This window comes from Hibiscus syriacus, unplaced genomic scaffold (assembly GCF_006381635.1).
Source record: "Hibiscus syriacus cultivar Baekdansim isolate YM2019G1 unplaced genomic scaffold, ASM638163v2 tig00001799_pilon, whole genome shotgun sequence".
Lineage (NCBI taxonomy): Eukaryota > Viridiplantae > Streptophyta > Magnoliopsida > Malvales > Malvaceae > Hibiscus > Hibiscus syriacus.
Window position 1 is genome coordinate 389,416 of NW_024061890.1, and position 14,546 is coordinate 403,961.

General features: G+C 35.1%; 1 protein-coding gene across 1 annotated transcript; it reads left to right on the forward strand.

Annotated features, from left to right (window-relative positions):
• The first annotated feature begins 8,226 nt into the window (after positions 1 to 8,226).
• On the forward strand, positions 8,227 to 9,378 carry LOC120133946. Its single transcript, XM_039150434.1, has 3 exons — positions 8,227 to 8,484; positions 8,938 to 9,132; positions 9,238 to 9,378. Exons 1-3 carry the CDS (start codon positions 8,227 to 8,229, stop codon positions 9,376 to 9,378), a joined length of 594 nt encoding a protein of 197 aa, XP_039006365.1.
• The last annotated feature ends 5,168 nt before the right edge of the window (positions 9,379 to 14,546 follow it).

Below are 14,546 nucleotides of genomic sequence, written 5' to 3' on the forward strand. Positions count from 1 at the left end.
ACAACATTTGTAACCATGTGGGGTACATTCTGTTATAAAGTGAAGCCATTTGGATTGAAAAATGCAGGGGCAACGTATCAAAGAGCCATGGTAACTTTGTTTCATGACATGATGCACAAAGAGATTGAAGTATACGTGGACATGATTGCCAAATCCCGAACTGAAGAAGAACATATTCAAAATCTGAGAAAGCTTTTTCAGAGATTGAGGAAGTATCAATTAAAGCTCAACCCCGCAAAATGCACTTTTGGGGTAACTTTTGGGAAACTTTTGGGATTTCTGGTCAGTAAAAAAGGAATCGAGATTGATCCAGATAAAGTAAAAGCAATTCAAAATCTCCCACCACCCAATACAAAAAAAGAAGTTCGAGGCTTTTTGGGAAGATTAAATTATATATCTCGGTTCATTTCTCAATTAACTGACAAATGTGATCCAGTGTTCAAATTACTTCGAAAGAACAATCCTAAAGTCTGGAATGAAGAATGTCAAGAAACTTTAGATATTATTAAGAAATATTTATCCAATGCCCCAATTTTAGTATCACCAATGCCTGATAGACCGTTAATTCTCTACTTGACAGTCTTCGAAAATTCGATGGGATGTGTACTAGGACAGCATGATGAATCTGGAAGAAAAGAAAAAGCTATTTATTATCTGAGCAAAAAATTTACTGATTGTGAAATCCGATATCCACCAATACAAAAATTATGTTGTGCCTTGGTGTGGGCTACTCGAAGACTCAGACAATATATGTTATACCATACTACTTGGCTGATATCAAAACTTGATCCTTTGAAATTCTTAATGGAATCACCAGCTTTGACAGGCAGAATGGCTAGATGGCAGATGTTATTATCTGAGTTTGATATTGTATATGTCAACCAAAAAGCAATAAAAGGAAGTGTCATAGCTGATTTTCTGGCCAGTCGTGTATCAAATGATTATCAGCCTTTGAGTTTCAATTTTCCTGATGAAGATTTGTTGTGCATATCCATGAATGAAGAAGTCAGGACAAATGATGTATCTGCATCATGGAAGCTTTACTTTGACGGAGCATCCAACGCCTTGGGACGAGGAATTGGGGCAGTATTAATTTCTCCAGAAAATATTTATTATCCCTTTACAAGTAGACTGGAGTTCTTTTGCACCAATAACATGGCGGAATACGAAGCTTGTGCCATGGGATTGAAAGCAGCTATAGAAAGAAAAATCAAATGTCTCAAAATATATGGAGATTCATTGTTAGTGGTGTATCAATTGCGAGGAGAATGGGAAACAAAAGATCCCAAATTGTTGGAATATCGAAATTTTACCCTCAAATTAGTGAAAGAATTTGAGAAAGTCACCTTCAATTATCTCCCTAGAGAAGAAAATCAAATGGCAGATGTTTTGGCTACATTAGCTGCTATGTTTCAAGCAACTAAGAAAGTTGATATGATGCCAATCAAAATGCAAGTATATGAAATTCCTGCACATTGTTATAGTGTGAAAAGAAGAGGTAGATGGTAAACCATGGTATCATGATATTCTGCAATATATCAAAAATCAAAGTTATCCACCAAATGCATCGGAAATTGATAAAAGAACCTTGAGAAGAATGGCTGCTGGATATTTTCTTGATGGCGAGATTATGTATAGAAGAAGCAATGATCAAATGCTATTGAGATGTTTAAATACCAGCGAAGCTAAAAGCATCATTGAAGAGGTACACAGTGGAATATGTGGAACACATGCAAATGGTCTTTCCATGGCCAGAAAAATAATGAGATATGGATATTATTGGGATACCATGCACACAGATTGCATTGATTATGCAAGGAAATGTCATAAATGCCAGATATATGCAGACAAGATTCATGTACCCCCATCTCCTTTACATGTAATGACAGCACCCTGGCCATTTTTCTATGTGGGGAATAGATGTCATTAGTGCAATCACACCAAAAGCATCGAATGGACATTGTTTCATCCTTGTGGCAATTGATTATTTTACCAAATGGGTTGAAGCTGCTTCATATGCCAATATTAAGAGGTCCACAGTCTGCAAATTCATAAAGAAAGAGATAGTTTGCCGGTATGGCCTACCAGAAAGGATCATTACAGATAATGCTCTGAACCTGAACAACAAAATGATGACCGAACTTTGTGCACAGTTTAAGATCAAACATGCAAACTCAGTGGCATATCGTCCAAAGATGAATGGGGCAGTTGAAGCAGCAAATAAGAACATTAAGAGAATCATTACAAAGACCACTGAAACTTACAAAGATTGGCACGAGAAGTTACCTTTTGCTTTATATACATACCGAACTACTGTTCGAACATCTACTGGGGCAACACCGTTTTCTTTAGTCTACGGGATGGAAGCAGTCTTACCAATTGAAGTTGAGATTCCATCGCTTCGAATATTGAGAGAAATAAAATTGGATGAATCTGAATGGATCCAAGCTAGAGTTGATCAATTGAATCTTGTTGAGGAGAAAAGATTGAAAGCTATTTGCCATGGACAGATGTATCAAAAACGGATGATGAAGTCTCATGACAAAAAAGTACATCCAAGAGAATTCCAAGAGGGTGATCTAGTACTAAAAAAGATCTTGCCTATATATAAAGATTTCCGTGGGAAATGGATGCCTAATTGAGAAGGGACATACGTTGTAAAAAAGGCTTTTTCCGGAGGAGCATTGATCTTGGTAGAAATGGATGGAAAAATTCTGAGAAATCCAATAAACTCAGATTCTGTCAAGAAATATTATGCTTGAATAGAAGAAAAAGAAGGAAAAAAAAGAAGAGAAAAAAAAAGAAAAAGAAAAAGAGAAAAAAGAGAAAAGAAAAAAGAAAAAAGAAAAAGAAAAAGGGGGGTCAAGATGAAAACCCGCAAAGGGCATCTTGTAACCAAAGGAAGGATTTGAGTTGAAAACCTGAAAGGGCGGCTCAAATGCATGTTGATATTAGGCATCTGGCAATTGAACCCTCTTAGGATTTTGACAGTTTGGGAGAAACTTCACATCTACAAGCATTTTGACAACGTTTGAGATCTTCCAGACAAAAGCTTATATCATTACTCTAAATTGTGTCAATTTGATTAATTTAGAAATACTTATGCTAATAATTTGTTGAGACATTTGAATTTTTATCAATCTTATGTTTATCATAATTTTGAATACAATTCTATCTATTTCAAGTTCAATTTATTTGAGATTCAATTTATTTTCGAAAATTCAATTTATTCTTCTATGAATTAACATAATTTTGAAATAAGTTAAAGATTTCTGAATATCACTTTATGTTAATACTTTTAAATGCATGGAATACAAAGTAAACCAATCATCATCATCATAAATCCATGAACAAGTCATTATTTGCACTCTGGATATATAGGGTAACATTGGTTACAGTATTTCAAAAGTTGAAGATGACCAGTTTTACTGTCAACTAAACCATTTCATGATTCGAAAAGAGTGGGATATATTGTAGCAGCTGAAGAGAGAGTTGTCGTAGCAGTCATTGCAAGAAAATGCACCAACAAAAAAAATCTTCTAGTTCATCCTGATGATGTTTATTTCTTCCAGTAAGGTTGTTATGCTGGATGCCACTGACAACAAGGTCGAATTCGACAAAACTACTCATCAATTGCTCCAACCGATCATCATTCAGTTCTTGCACATCTATTTTCAAAAGTATGCCAAGACAGTAAAAGGCAACCTCTGCATCATTGATCCCAGAGAAAAGAGACATGACATTGATACCACCATGGAACATGTCTCTATACAGATCCTTGTGTATGGTTTTTAGGGAAACCTAGAAGCATTTCCACCTCATCAGATTCAAGTGGAACAATTTTATTCTTTTCAACCCATACCAGATTCCATTTTCAGCACTCATCAAGAACATACTTCTAGACACTCGAAGGTGGCTCATTGTGATAAGCTTCAAGAGCCTTAATGATCCTTTCTGTCAATTTGGCACTTCCTGTACATGTTTATAAACAGTTCAACTTTGTTCTTGGATCCCATGAAGGCCATCATTTCTTTGTCAATGGAAAAGCATCAGCACATGGAGGAAGCAGAATAAGAGAAAATCTGTTCTCAATTGGCAGAATTATGAATATAGCCTTTTTCAGTGTAGTAGCATGAAAATGCTTTGAATCTACAAATTCTGGCTCTACATCGAATAAGTACTGTGATATCCCAGTCCAAACATTATTTGGAAGATGAATGTGCTCATAGCATCTTCTGGAAGTGTTCTTTGAGTTATCTGATCTGGTTTGGTATGAACCCCAAGAACCAATCATTGGATTTGAAAGATGAATTTTCTCATAGTAGAAATAAGGAGACTCAATAGCATCTTCTGGAAGAGTTTTTTGAGTTATCTGATCTGGTTTGGTAGGAACTACAGAACCAATCATTGGGATTAAAAGATGAACTGCATGATCGTCTTCATTAAGAAGCTTCTTTCCAAGCTTCTTCTGTTTATTCCTTTCCCAAAAAAAATCATAGCCCAAGTTTTGCTTTTCTTGTAATTGGGATCATTACATAATGACTTCCTACCTTTTACCGAAAAAATGCGTCAGCAGCCTTAGCCATTTGAGCAGCATATATGAAATCTGTCAATTTTGTAATTGATGAATCTGAACCACATCTCTTCATGGCTATTGAAGCTTCAGCCTCTGAGAATCCCATTTTTGTCAAGAATAACAATTTATTCACCTCATCAGAATCAGAATTCAAGATTTCTTGGTATTAAAAGAACTATCGATATCTGTGAAATCATCTTGAAATGTCACTTCATAATCAGATGAGTTGTTATCAGAATCAACATGTTGCATGAATGCAAACTTTTCAAGAGCCTATACTATTGAGTTTTATTCTCAAGATGTTTTGCGACATTATATCTACATCTACATTTGTCAAAAATGATAAGATTCTCTGATTTGAAAAAAAAAGATTTATTGGGTTTCTACAACTGAAGAAATACTCAGTTCACCAATCTGAAATCAAATAACTTAACATTCATGCATCATATTTAGGCATTTGCAAAAATATGTGCATTTTCATTCATTTTCATCCATGTTGAATTTTGACAGGAATTTCAAAGATTTTTAGCAAAGATTCAAATCCATCAATTGATGGATTAACATTGCCAGGTAGAGTTCATAATGAGAAGAACTCATCATCTGAAGAAGGAAGAAGAAGTTCATAATGAGAAGAATTTGTTCAACCTTTTATTTAAATTCATCAATTGATGGATTAACATTGCCAGGTAGAGTTCATAATGAGAAGAACTCATCATCTGAAGAAGGAAGAAGAAGTTCATAATGAGAAGAATTTGTTCAACCTTTTGCTTGAATTCATCATTTGATGGATCAGCTTTGCCAGAGAGAGTTCATAATGAGAAGAACTCATCTGAAGAAGGAAGAAAAAAGTTCATAATAAGAAGAATTTGTTCAACCTTTTGCTCAAATCCATCATTCAATGGATCAGCTTTTCCAGTTCGAGTTCATAATGAGAAGAACTCATCTGAAGAAGGAAGAAAAAGTTCATAATAAGAAGAATTTGTTCAACCTTTTGCTCAAATCCATCATTCAATGGATCAGCTTTGCCAGGTAGAGTTCATAATGAGAAGAACTCATCTGAAGAAGTTCATAATAAGAAGAACTTGTTCAACTTTTGCTTGAATTCATCATTTGATGGATCAGCTTTTCCAGTTCGAGTTCATAATGAGAAGAACTCATCTGAAGAAGGAAGAAAAAGTTCATAATGAGAAGAATTTGTTCAACCTTTTGCCCAAATCCATCACTTGATGGATCAGCTTTTCCAGTTTGAGTTCATAATGAGAAGAACTCATCTAAAGAATGAAGAAGAAGTTCATAATAAGAAGAATTTGTTCAACCTTTTGCTTGAATTCATCATTTGATGGATCAGCTTTTCCAGAAAAAAGTTCATAATGAGAAGAACTCATCTGAAGGAGAAAGAAGAAGTTCATAATGAGAAGAGCTTATTTAACCTTTTGAATGACTCTATCACAGAAGGAAATATGTCAACATCATCCCCAGCGAAAAGTTCATAATGAGAAGAACTCATCTGAGGAAAGAGAAGAATTTATTCAACATCTCCATCATAATTGAGTGAAGCCAAATGGATAAAAAAATTTATCTTTTCGTCTTTGCCCTATTCCTGTTAATACAAGAATGAGCAAAGAGGGGCAGCTGAAGATACTAAATTTTTTACCCATTTTATTATATTATAATTATTATCATAATTATTATTAAAATTATAATATATATATTATTATTATTAAAAAAAAAAATAATAATAATAATAATTACAAACAGGCACAGATTGGACCGGCCCAATTACAAATGGCCCATAACAAAACCTAACAGATTAGGGTTTCCCTCTTCCCAGCCGCCTCAGCTTGCTACCGTTGGATCTGGCAAGATCCAACGGTCCAGAGATACCCAACAAGGAAACCCTAGGGTATCATACCCTAGGGACACGTCAAAGCTGCCAGTGCCACGCCGCGACGCCGCCGCCTTGCTGAAGAATCCAGAAGCTTTGCTGTTTCAACACCAGCCGCACACGTCTCCCCAAATGGTGAGTCACCACTGGAAGTCCGGTGACTCACCGAAGAACCTCTTTTGGGACCGGTCCGAAGCTATCATCGGTGGTAGCTATAAAAGCCACCGAGCCCCTGCCAAGAAGAAAAAAAGAGAGGAATAACCGAGAAAGAGAAGACAGACGAGAGAGACAGAAAACAGAGAGCAAAGATACAAAAACGAAGAACAAACAACCCACAACCAGCAGTAAACCAAAACAGAAACAAAAAGAAAGGAAAGAAGCTTACCGAGGAAGCCAACGGACCTTTCAAACGTCACCAAAACCTTCGGAAACCGAAGGTATTTCTTTAGATTTGCTCCGATCAAGAGCTATTTAGGAGAAAAAAGCACCGGAACCGTCCTTAGGACGGTCCGATCTACATAATGATAAAAAATAAAAATTTTCGGCCACCGGATGCGGTGGCCGGTGGTGAGGGTCACGGCGGCAGAAGGCTGCCGTCTGGTGACCGGCTTCCCTCCGATGAGGGAAGCTAGAGAGAGGGGAGAGCGTTTATTTCTCTCTCAGTTAGAGAGAGAAATAAAAAAAAAGAAGTGAAATATGGCCCAAAGGGCCAGCTGAATTCGGCTTTAAATAGCCCTTCCCGAACGACGTCGTTTCGGGGAGGCTATTCGTGTAATTAAATAATAGTTAAATCCTTTCCGCAGTCATCTTAATTTTGTAACATTCCATTTTAGTCACTAAATCAATTTATAATCCTTTTAATTCGGTTCTTTAATTTTAATTTTATTTATTTTAGTCCTTTGTATTAAAATAATATATTTAGGGTAAATAACAGATTTAGTCCTTTAATTTTAATAATTAAGAAAATAAGGAAATATCATGTTTAATCCCTATAATTTTGATTAATTATGAATTAGGTATTTAATTTTAATTTACTATAATTTAGTCAATAATTTTAAATATTTTTATTTATTTTATTGCTTTTAAATATATAGTTCTAATTGCATTTTTATTTTTTTAATTTTACTTGTTTATATATTTAAATATTTTATGTAGTCATAAATATATATATAATAAATAATAATTTATTTTTTTCAATAAATTATTTTAATATTTATTTTTCAATATCGAAGAAAAGGGCAGTCTTAATACAACTGGATGTCCTATTCTGGTATTTTAAAATTAAATATTATAAAAAATTATTATTTAATTTTATTCAAATTAATATTTATTAATATCAAAGAAAAGAGCTGTCTTAAGGCACCTAGAAGTCCTTTTCCGATATTTTTAAAATTTTGAAATAATAGGATTATAAATTAAATATATTTTGAATTTTTAAATTTTTAATAATAGAGACAATTTATAATTAAAAAGTACCAATTTTGGGCGTTGTAGGGGTGCTAATCCTTCCCTAAACGTAACCGACCACGAATCCCTTTTTATTATTAAAAAGAACGAATTTTTGGTTATAAACGCAGATCAGTTCATTTTTTAATTGATGTTTTCTTAAAACTCTTTTTAAAAAATAATTTTTAGGTATTCGACCTACCTGACCCAAAAGGCCGATGGCGATTCCCAAATTATTTTCAAAACCATTTATTCATATCAATTTTCCCGCCAAATAAATATTTCGTGCCCGGACGAAAAACGGGTTACGACAGCGGATATGGTTGATGAGCGTGGGGAATGTAAATGCCCTTTGATCCACATGGCTCTTCCTCAGGATATGGTGGATGGAATGGGATGGAAATGGCAACCGACTTGCTTATTCACAGTCAGATCGGCGTATGAAATTTGGACAAAAACTGAATCTGTCTCGACGGATAAAATTTGGAGCACCATTGCTAAATTCAAAGGGATTTCAAGGGTGAAAGTGTTTCTTTGGCTTCTGGCATGCGATAAATTGCTTACCAATTCCGAGAGGGTGCGACGCCATATGAGTAGTTGATCAAGGTGTGGTGTTCGTGACTCTCCTGATGAAACAATTTACCATTTGTTTCGTACTTGTCCGACAGCGTTGGAGGTATGGAAACGACTGATACACCTCGGAAAGCTAACTGTTTTTTTTACCATGGATATTACTCTTGGCTCTTGATTAAAACCATTCAAAGCCGGATTATTTTGTAAGAGATTTGTAGTGGGAACTGTTGTTTGGGGCGATTCCATGGAACCTTTGGAAACATAGAAATTTGTGTGTTTTTGATATGGAAAAACCGGGCTACACATCAGTTCTAGATCAAAGTTTTCGGTTTCAAGCTGAATGTTTGAAAGCTATGGAGACTGCAACAAAAAACAAAAGCCATATCTTGTTTACTCGCTCACTCAAAATTAGGTGGGAAGCTCTGCCGGAGACTTTTTTGAAAGTTAATACTGACAGGGCAACAGATGCGCACGGGAATGCTTCGTGTGGGGTGTAATCCGCGATAGTAGGGGAGAATGGAAATTCAGTTTCGCTCGAGCTGTTGGAATCTGTTCTACCTTTGAAGCAGAATTATGGGGGGTCATTGAGGGCTTGAAGCATGCATGGAATCTCGAGGCACGGTCTATCATCCTTAAAACGGATAATGGGAAGGTCTATAAGGCACTGCATAATTTGAATCGGGGTGGAGCGTCCCTGACTATTTTAGTTCATATACACGAGCTATTAAACAAGAAATGGTCTATCTCATTTTCACAGGTGAGGCGAGAAGTGAATAGGCTTGCTGATAGCATGACAAAGATGGCTTTAACATATGTTTTTGCGGGAAGAAAGTTCTCTACGACTCTTACTGTGCTCATTCCGATCCTGCTTGGTGATAGCTTAGGCATTAGTGGTTAGGCTCTGTTTTTCATCTTTGTTTACCAAAAAACAATTATGCAGATAAAAAAGATAAAACATTTATATAAAGCTTTCCTTTCCACCCTCGTTGAGTATTTTTTATAAAATGTGTTTTACTTTGTATTTTCGTTCAAGCATGAACGTGATTAGCAAACTCGTTTCACATCATTTTTTCAAACATAGGTATTAATTTCATGCAACTCAATAATTCATTCATCTTCTTGTTATCTTTCTGTACTATCACATACCATAGAGTTTTCGGGCAGGGTTTTTTTTTTTATATAGAAATTCTCTCATTAAATTGAATAGAATTCTTCTACCCCATTGTGTGCCTGCCCCACCACTAGTTTCTTGATACTTGGATTAGTAAATCATAAATAAATTAACGATGATTTTCTGTTTACCTTCATTTCCACATTTTTATTCCAACCAGGGCCGGTTTTGGGTCTGTGCGGGCTGCCCAACCGCACAGGGCCCAATTTTTGTAAGGGCCTCCAAATTTTTTTAAGTCTTTTGTATATATATATATATATATATATATTTAAGATGTTTGACCCAAGAATTTTCAAGTCCAAGGCCCACATTATTATATGAAGATATTTTTTACCACTATTTAACGTTTTCTTATAGTTATAATAAATTTTAAAATATTAGTGAACTTCTTTATATATCTAATATTTTAGTTTTAAAAGGCTTATTTTACTATTACTATTATGGCATAGGGCCACCAAAATTTACAAGACGGCTCTGATTCCAACGTCCTTACTTTGGAATCATTGTTAAGTGAAAATTCTCTCATGCATACTCAATTCTTCTTTCCATCTCTTTGCTAAATCATCATCAATTTCATGTTTTGCTATCAATTTACAGCAATCTCTTGACTACTTTCGAAGCTTTAATATTTTCAGTTTCATCACATTTCTTCTTCACAGACTATTGTACCAATATTTTTCAAATCATTTATTGAAGATGATTAAATCATCTGTTAGACTGCTATGATTTAATAATTTACATCCAAGACTATTAAAATATATAAAAAAATAAATATTTTAATGATGATAAATCATCTGGAAAAAAATTAAAACTTCTCATATGATTTCGTTATCCCCAATTCTGGAATTATCACTATTGTTTAAGTGTGATATTGAAACTGGAGCTAATAACAAAAGAGATTGCATATATTAGTGACAAAGTGAAGCTTGAAAAGAAAAATCATGTTTTTCGATGGTTTAAGAGTAGAAAAATGGAGAATTTGATGATGAGGAATGAAGAAAAAAGTGATGGGTGAAGTAAATGTTGATGAATAAATGATTTGGGAATAAGAAATGTGATGAAACTGATGATACTAAAGCATCCAAAGTAGTTAAGAGATGAGATAACAAAACATGAAATTGATGACGATGGAGCAAAGAGATGAAAAAGAAAAATTGAGGATGTAAGAGAGAATTTTCACAGTAAATCCATAGTAGAGATGTTAGAATAAAAATGTCGAAAGGAAGAGAAAGAATAGAGGTAAACGATAAATCATTGTTAATTTATTTATGATTAATTAGTTCACATGTCAAAAAAAAAAAACTAGTGGTGTGCACCTAAAGAGGCACACAATGGGGCAGAAGAATTGTGTTCCATTAAATTATGTTTTCCGGGCACTTGCTTCAAATGCAGGGTGGAGACCAATCACATGCTGGATCATAAAATTGATCCATTATGGGAGCCTAAACCCAAACCCAAACTAAATTGATGTCATTGCTAACATCATTTAAGTAATGATGTCATTGCTTAAATCAATTTAGCTAGGTGAGATTTAGGTATTTGTTGAATTTGTAATGGTTTAAATTAGTTTATTTGTGTGGTGTATGATTATTCTTGAGTAGTATAAATACCCCTCTCCATTTTAGTTTTAAGCATCAAGAAAAATTAAGAGCTTCTAAGTGAGTGAAGAAGCAAAGTCTTATAAGAGTGAGTTGTAGTTCTTGGTTTTGAGTGAGAGTGCTCTTGTAATATTTCTTTGAGTTTCAATAAAAGTTGTTTGTGTGAGTGTTTTATTTCCAACAAAGTGGTATCAGAGCGAGTTGGAAAGATCGAAGGTCTCGACGAGAGGAATCCGACGCCACCAGAATTTTCTCAATCTGAGTTCTGACGCACTGCCACGCACCGGCGGAAGAATGCTGCCAGAAAATCGAGTTGACTCACCGAGTTGAGCCGAGTCAGCCGAGTTGGAGCCCTTGACCGAGTTGTCCAAGTCCCTCCCAAGGTTTTTCGGCGTTCCGGATTTATCCGTGCAATCGGATTTTACAAAATCTCATTATATTGAGAGATATAGAAAATGGTATGACACTATTCCAAGTTCTGACACTCAACAACAACAACTACGAAAATTGGTGTATCAAAATGAAGGCACTTCTTGGATCACAAGATGTGTGGGATATCATAGAGAAAGGCTATAACGAGATTGTAGATGATGTTTTTTTTTTCTACTCTTACACTAGATCAAAAGATAACTTTGAAGGATTCAAGAAAGAGAGACAAAAAGGCTCTCTACCTCATCTATCAAGCATTAGATGATGATGGTTTTGAAAAGATTTCAAGTGCAAGCTCTAGCAAGGAAGCATGGGAGAAGCTGCAAACTTCTTACAAAGGATTCGAGTAAGTGAAGAAGGATTCATCTCCAAACATTAATAGGTGAATTCGAATCCTTACACATGAAAGCATCTGAGTCTATTTCAGATTATTTCTCAAGAGTAGTAGATGTTTCTAATCAATTAAAAAGAAATTGTGAAAAGTTAGAAGATGTGAGGATAATAGAGAAGATACTCCGTTCGTTGGATCCCAAATTTGAGCACATCGTCGTGATGATTGAAGAAACTAAAGACTTGGAAGAAATGAGGATCAAGAAACTCCAAGGATCATTGCAAGAATACGAAGAGAAGCATAAGAAGAAGCATGAGTTTACTGAGCAGCTCCTCAAGCTGCAACACAAGGATATGCATGAGAGCCAACGCAATGATAGAAACCAACGTGGCCAAGGCAGGTAGAGGTCATGGACGAGGTGGAAGTCGAGGTCGTGGACGAGGCTGGAATTACAACAGCAACAATTCCAACAACAACTATGAGAAAGGAGAAAGCTCAACACGAGGCCGTGGAAGAATCAATCTGAACTCAAGGCATGACAAATCTCAAGTTCGATGTTATAATTGTCAGAAGTTTGGGCATTATGCTTCAGAATTTAGAGCTCCCAACAAAAAAATTGAGGAGAAGGCCAATTACGTGGAGGAAAAGACAGATGACAAAGAAACTCTTCTTCTAGCACGAAAGGAAACTAACGGTGGCCAAGCAAATTCCTGGTATCTTGACACTGGTGCAAGCAATCACATGTGTGGAAGGAAAGACATGTTCGTGGAGTTAGACGAGTCAGTAAGCGGAAATGTTTCGTTTGGAGATGATTCCACAATAGCAGTGAAAGGGAGAAGTAACATTCTTATCTGTTTGAAAGATGTGAGACATCAATTTCTTTCAAATGTCTACTATGTGCCCAATATGTAAAGTAACATCTTAAGTTTAGGGAAACTGGTAGAGAAAAGTTACGATATTCATATGAATAATTATAATCTTTCTATAAAAGATGATAAGAATAACTTCATTGCTAAAGTGTCAATGTCAAAGAATAGAATGTTCTTGATCAACATACAAAATGATGTTGCAAAGTGCCTGAAAGCTTGCTACAAATATGCATCATGGCTTGGCATCTTCGATTTGGGCATCTCAATTTTGGAGGTCTAGAACTATTATCTAAGAAGGAGATGGTGAAGGGACTACCTATCATCAACCATCCTGACCAGCTTTGTGAAGGGTGTCTAGTCAGAAAACAATTTAGGAAAAGCTTTCCAAAGGAGTCAGAGACAAGAGCCAAGAAGACACTTGAGCTCATCCATACCGATGTGTGTGGACCGATCAAGCCAAGCTCTCTCACGGTAACAATAACTATTTCCTTATCTTCATTGATGATTTTTCAAGAAAAACCTGGGTATATTTCTTGAAACAGAAGTATTTGTTGAATTTGTAATGGTTTAATTAGTTTATTTGTGTGGTAGGATTGTTCTTGAGTAGTATAAATACCCCTCCCCATTTTAGTTTTAAGCATCAAGAAAAATTAAGAGCTTCTAAGTGAGTGAAGAAGCAAAGTCTTATAAGAGTGAGTTATAGTTCTTGGTTTTGAGTAAGAGTGCTCTTGTATTATTTCTTTGAGTTTCAATAAAAGTTGTTTGTGTGAGTGTTTTATTTCCAACATTGCAGTGGTCCATAAGCTATTATGGCAATACATTTTCAATCCGATTGGCTTGAAAATTTAGATGTATGTCTAAATATTATTAATAACTTTGATATTTTTTGTGATGAATTCTACTGGAAACAACTATAAATATACAGGAATCTGCTCAGCAAGCACCAGCCTTGGCCCTCCCCATAGCTCACTGCATAAGGAAACTTCTTTATAATGTTTATGGATCTTCAACCTCACGTCCTCACCGATTCTCAACTATTTTTTTTTATCTTCTCGTGTTTCCTCATATCAAGTGGCTCCATATATTTAGTATAAAACACAATTATAATTTATTTATATTTGATATTGGACATCCCTTCACTAATCGGTAACCACCACATTTTCTTACAATTAATATCCAGTACAATATAATTACTGCTTATGTATAACATGTTCAGTACAACTTTCACAGGCTAATTTTGTGAAAAGCCCCTTTTTAGTTAATTTTCTGTATATTTGGTAGATGAGAAGCTTAGACTAATCAGGAATACGTTAGGTTTCTTACAATTAATATCCAGTACAATATAATTACTGCTTATGTATAACATGTTCAGTACAACTTTACAGGCTAATTTTGTGAAAAGCCCCTTTTTAGTTAATTTTCTGTATATTTGGTAGATGAGAAGCTTTAGACTAATCAGGAATACGTTAGGTTTCTAAACTGCCAACAACCAAACTAAAATAGAAACAGTGACGAATCGAACTGTATAGTGATGACGATGTTTTTTGTCGAGAAACTTCAACTGGCACTCGCTAATGGGAGTCTATATATAAATAAGCTTATCCTATACGTTCAAAAGTCATAAATCAATCCACATCTCAATTCCGACAATCAAAACTAGCTCATCAC

Excerpts from the sequence above, each read along its gene's own strand:
- LOC120133946 (XM_039150434.1), top strand. The coding sequence starts at position 8,227 with ATGGTTGATGAGCGTGGGGAATGTAAATGCCCTTTGATCCACATGGCT. Across the intron at positions 8,485-8,937 it reads TGCTTACCAATTCCGAGAGG|GGCAACAGATGCGCACGGGA; the intron begins GTGCGACGCCAT and ends TAATACTGACAG. Across the intron at positions 9,133-9,237 it reads TTAAAACGGATAATGGGAAG|GTGAGGCGAGAAGTGAATAG; the intron begins GTCTATAAGGCA and ends TCATTTTCACAG.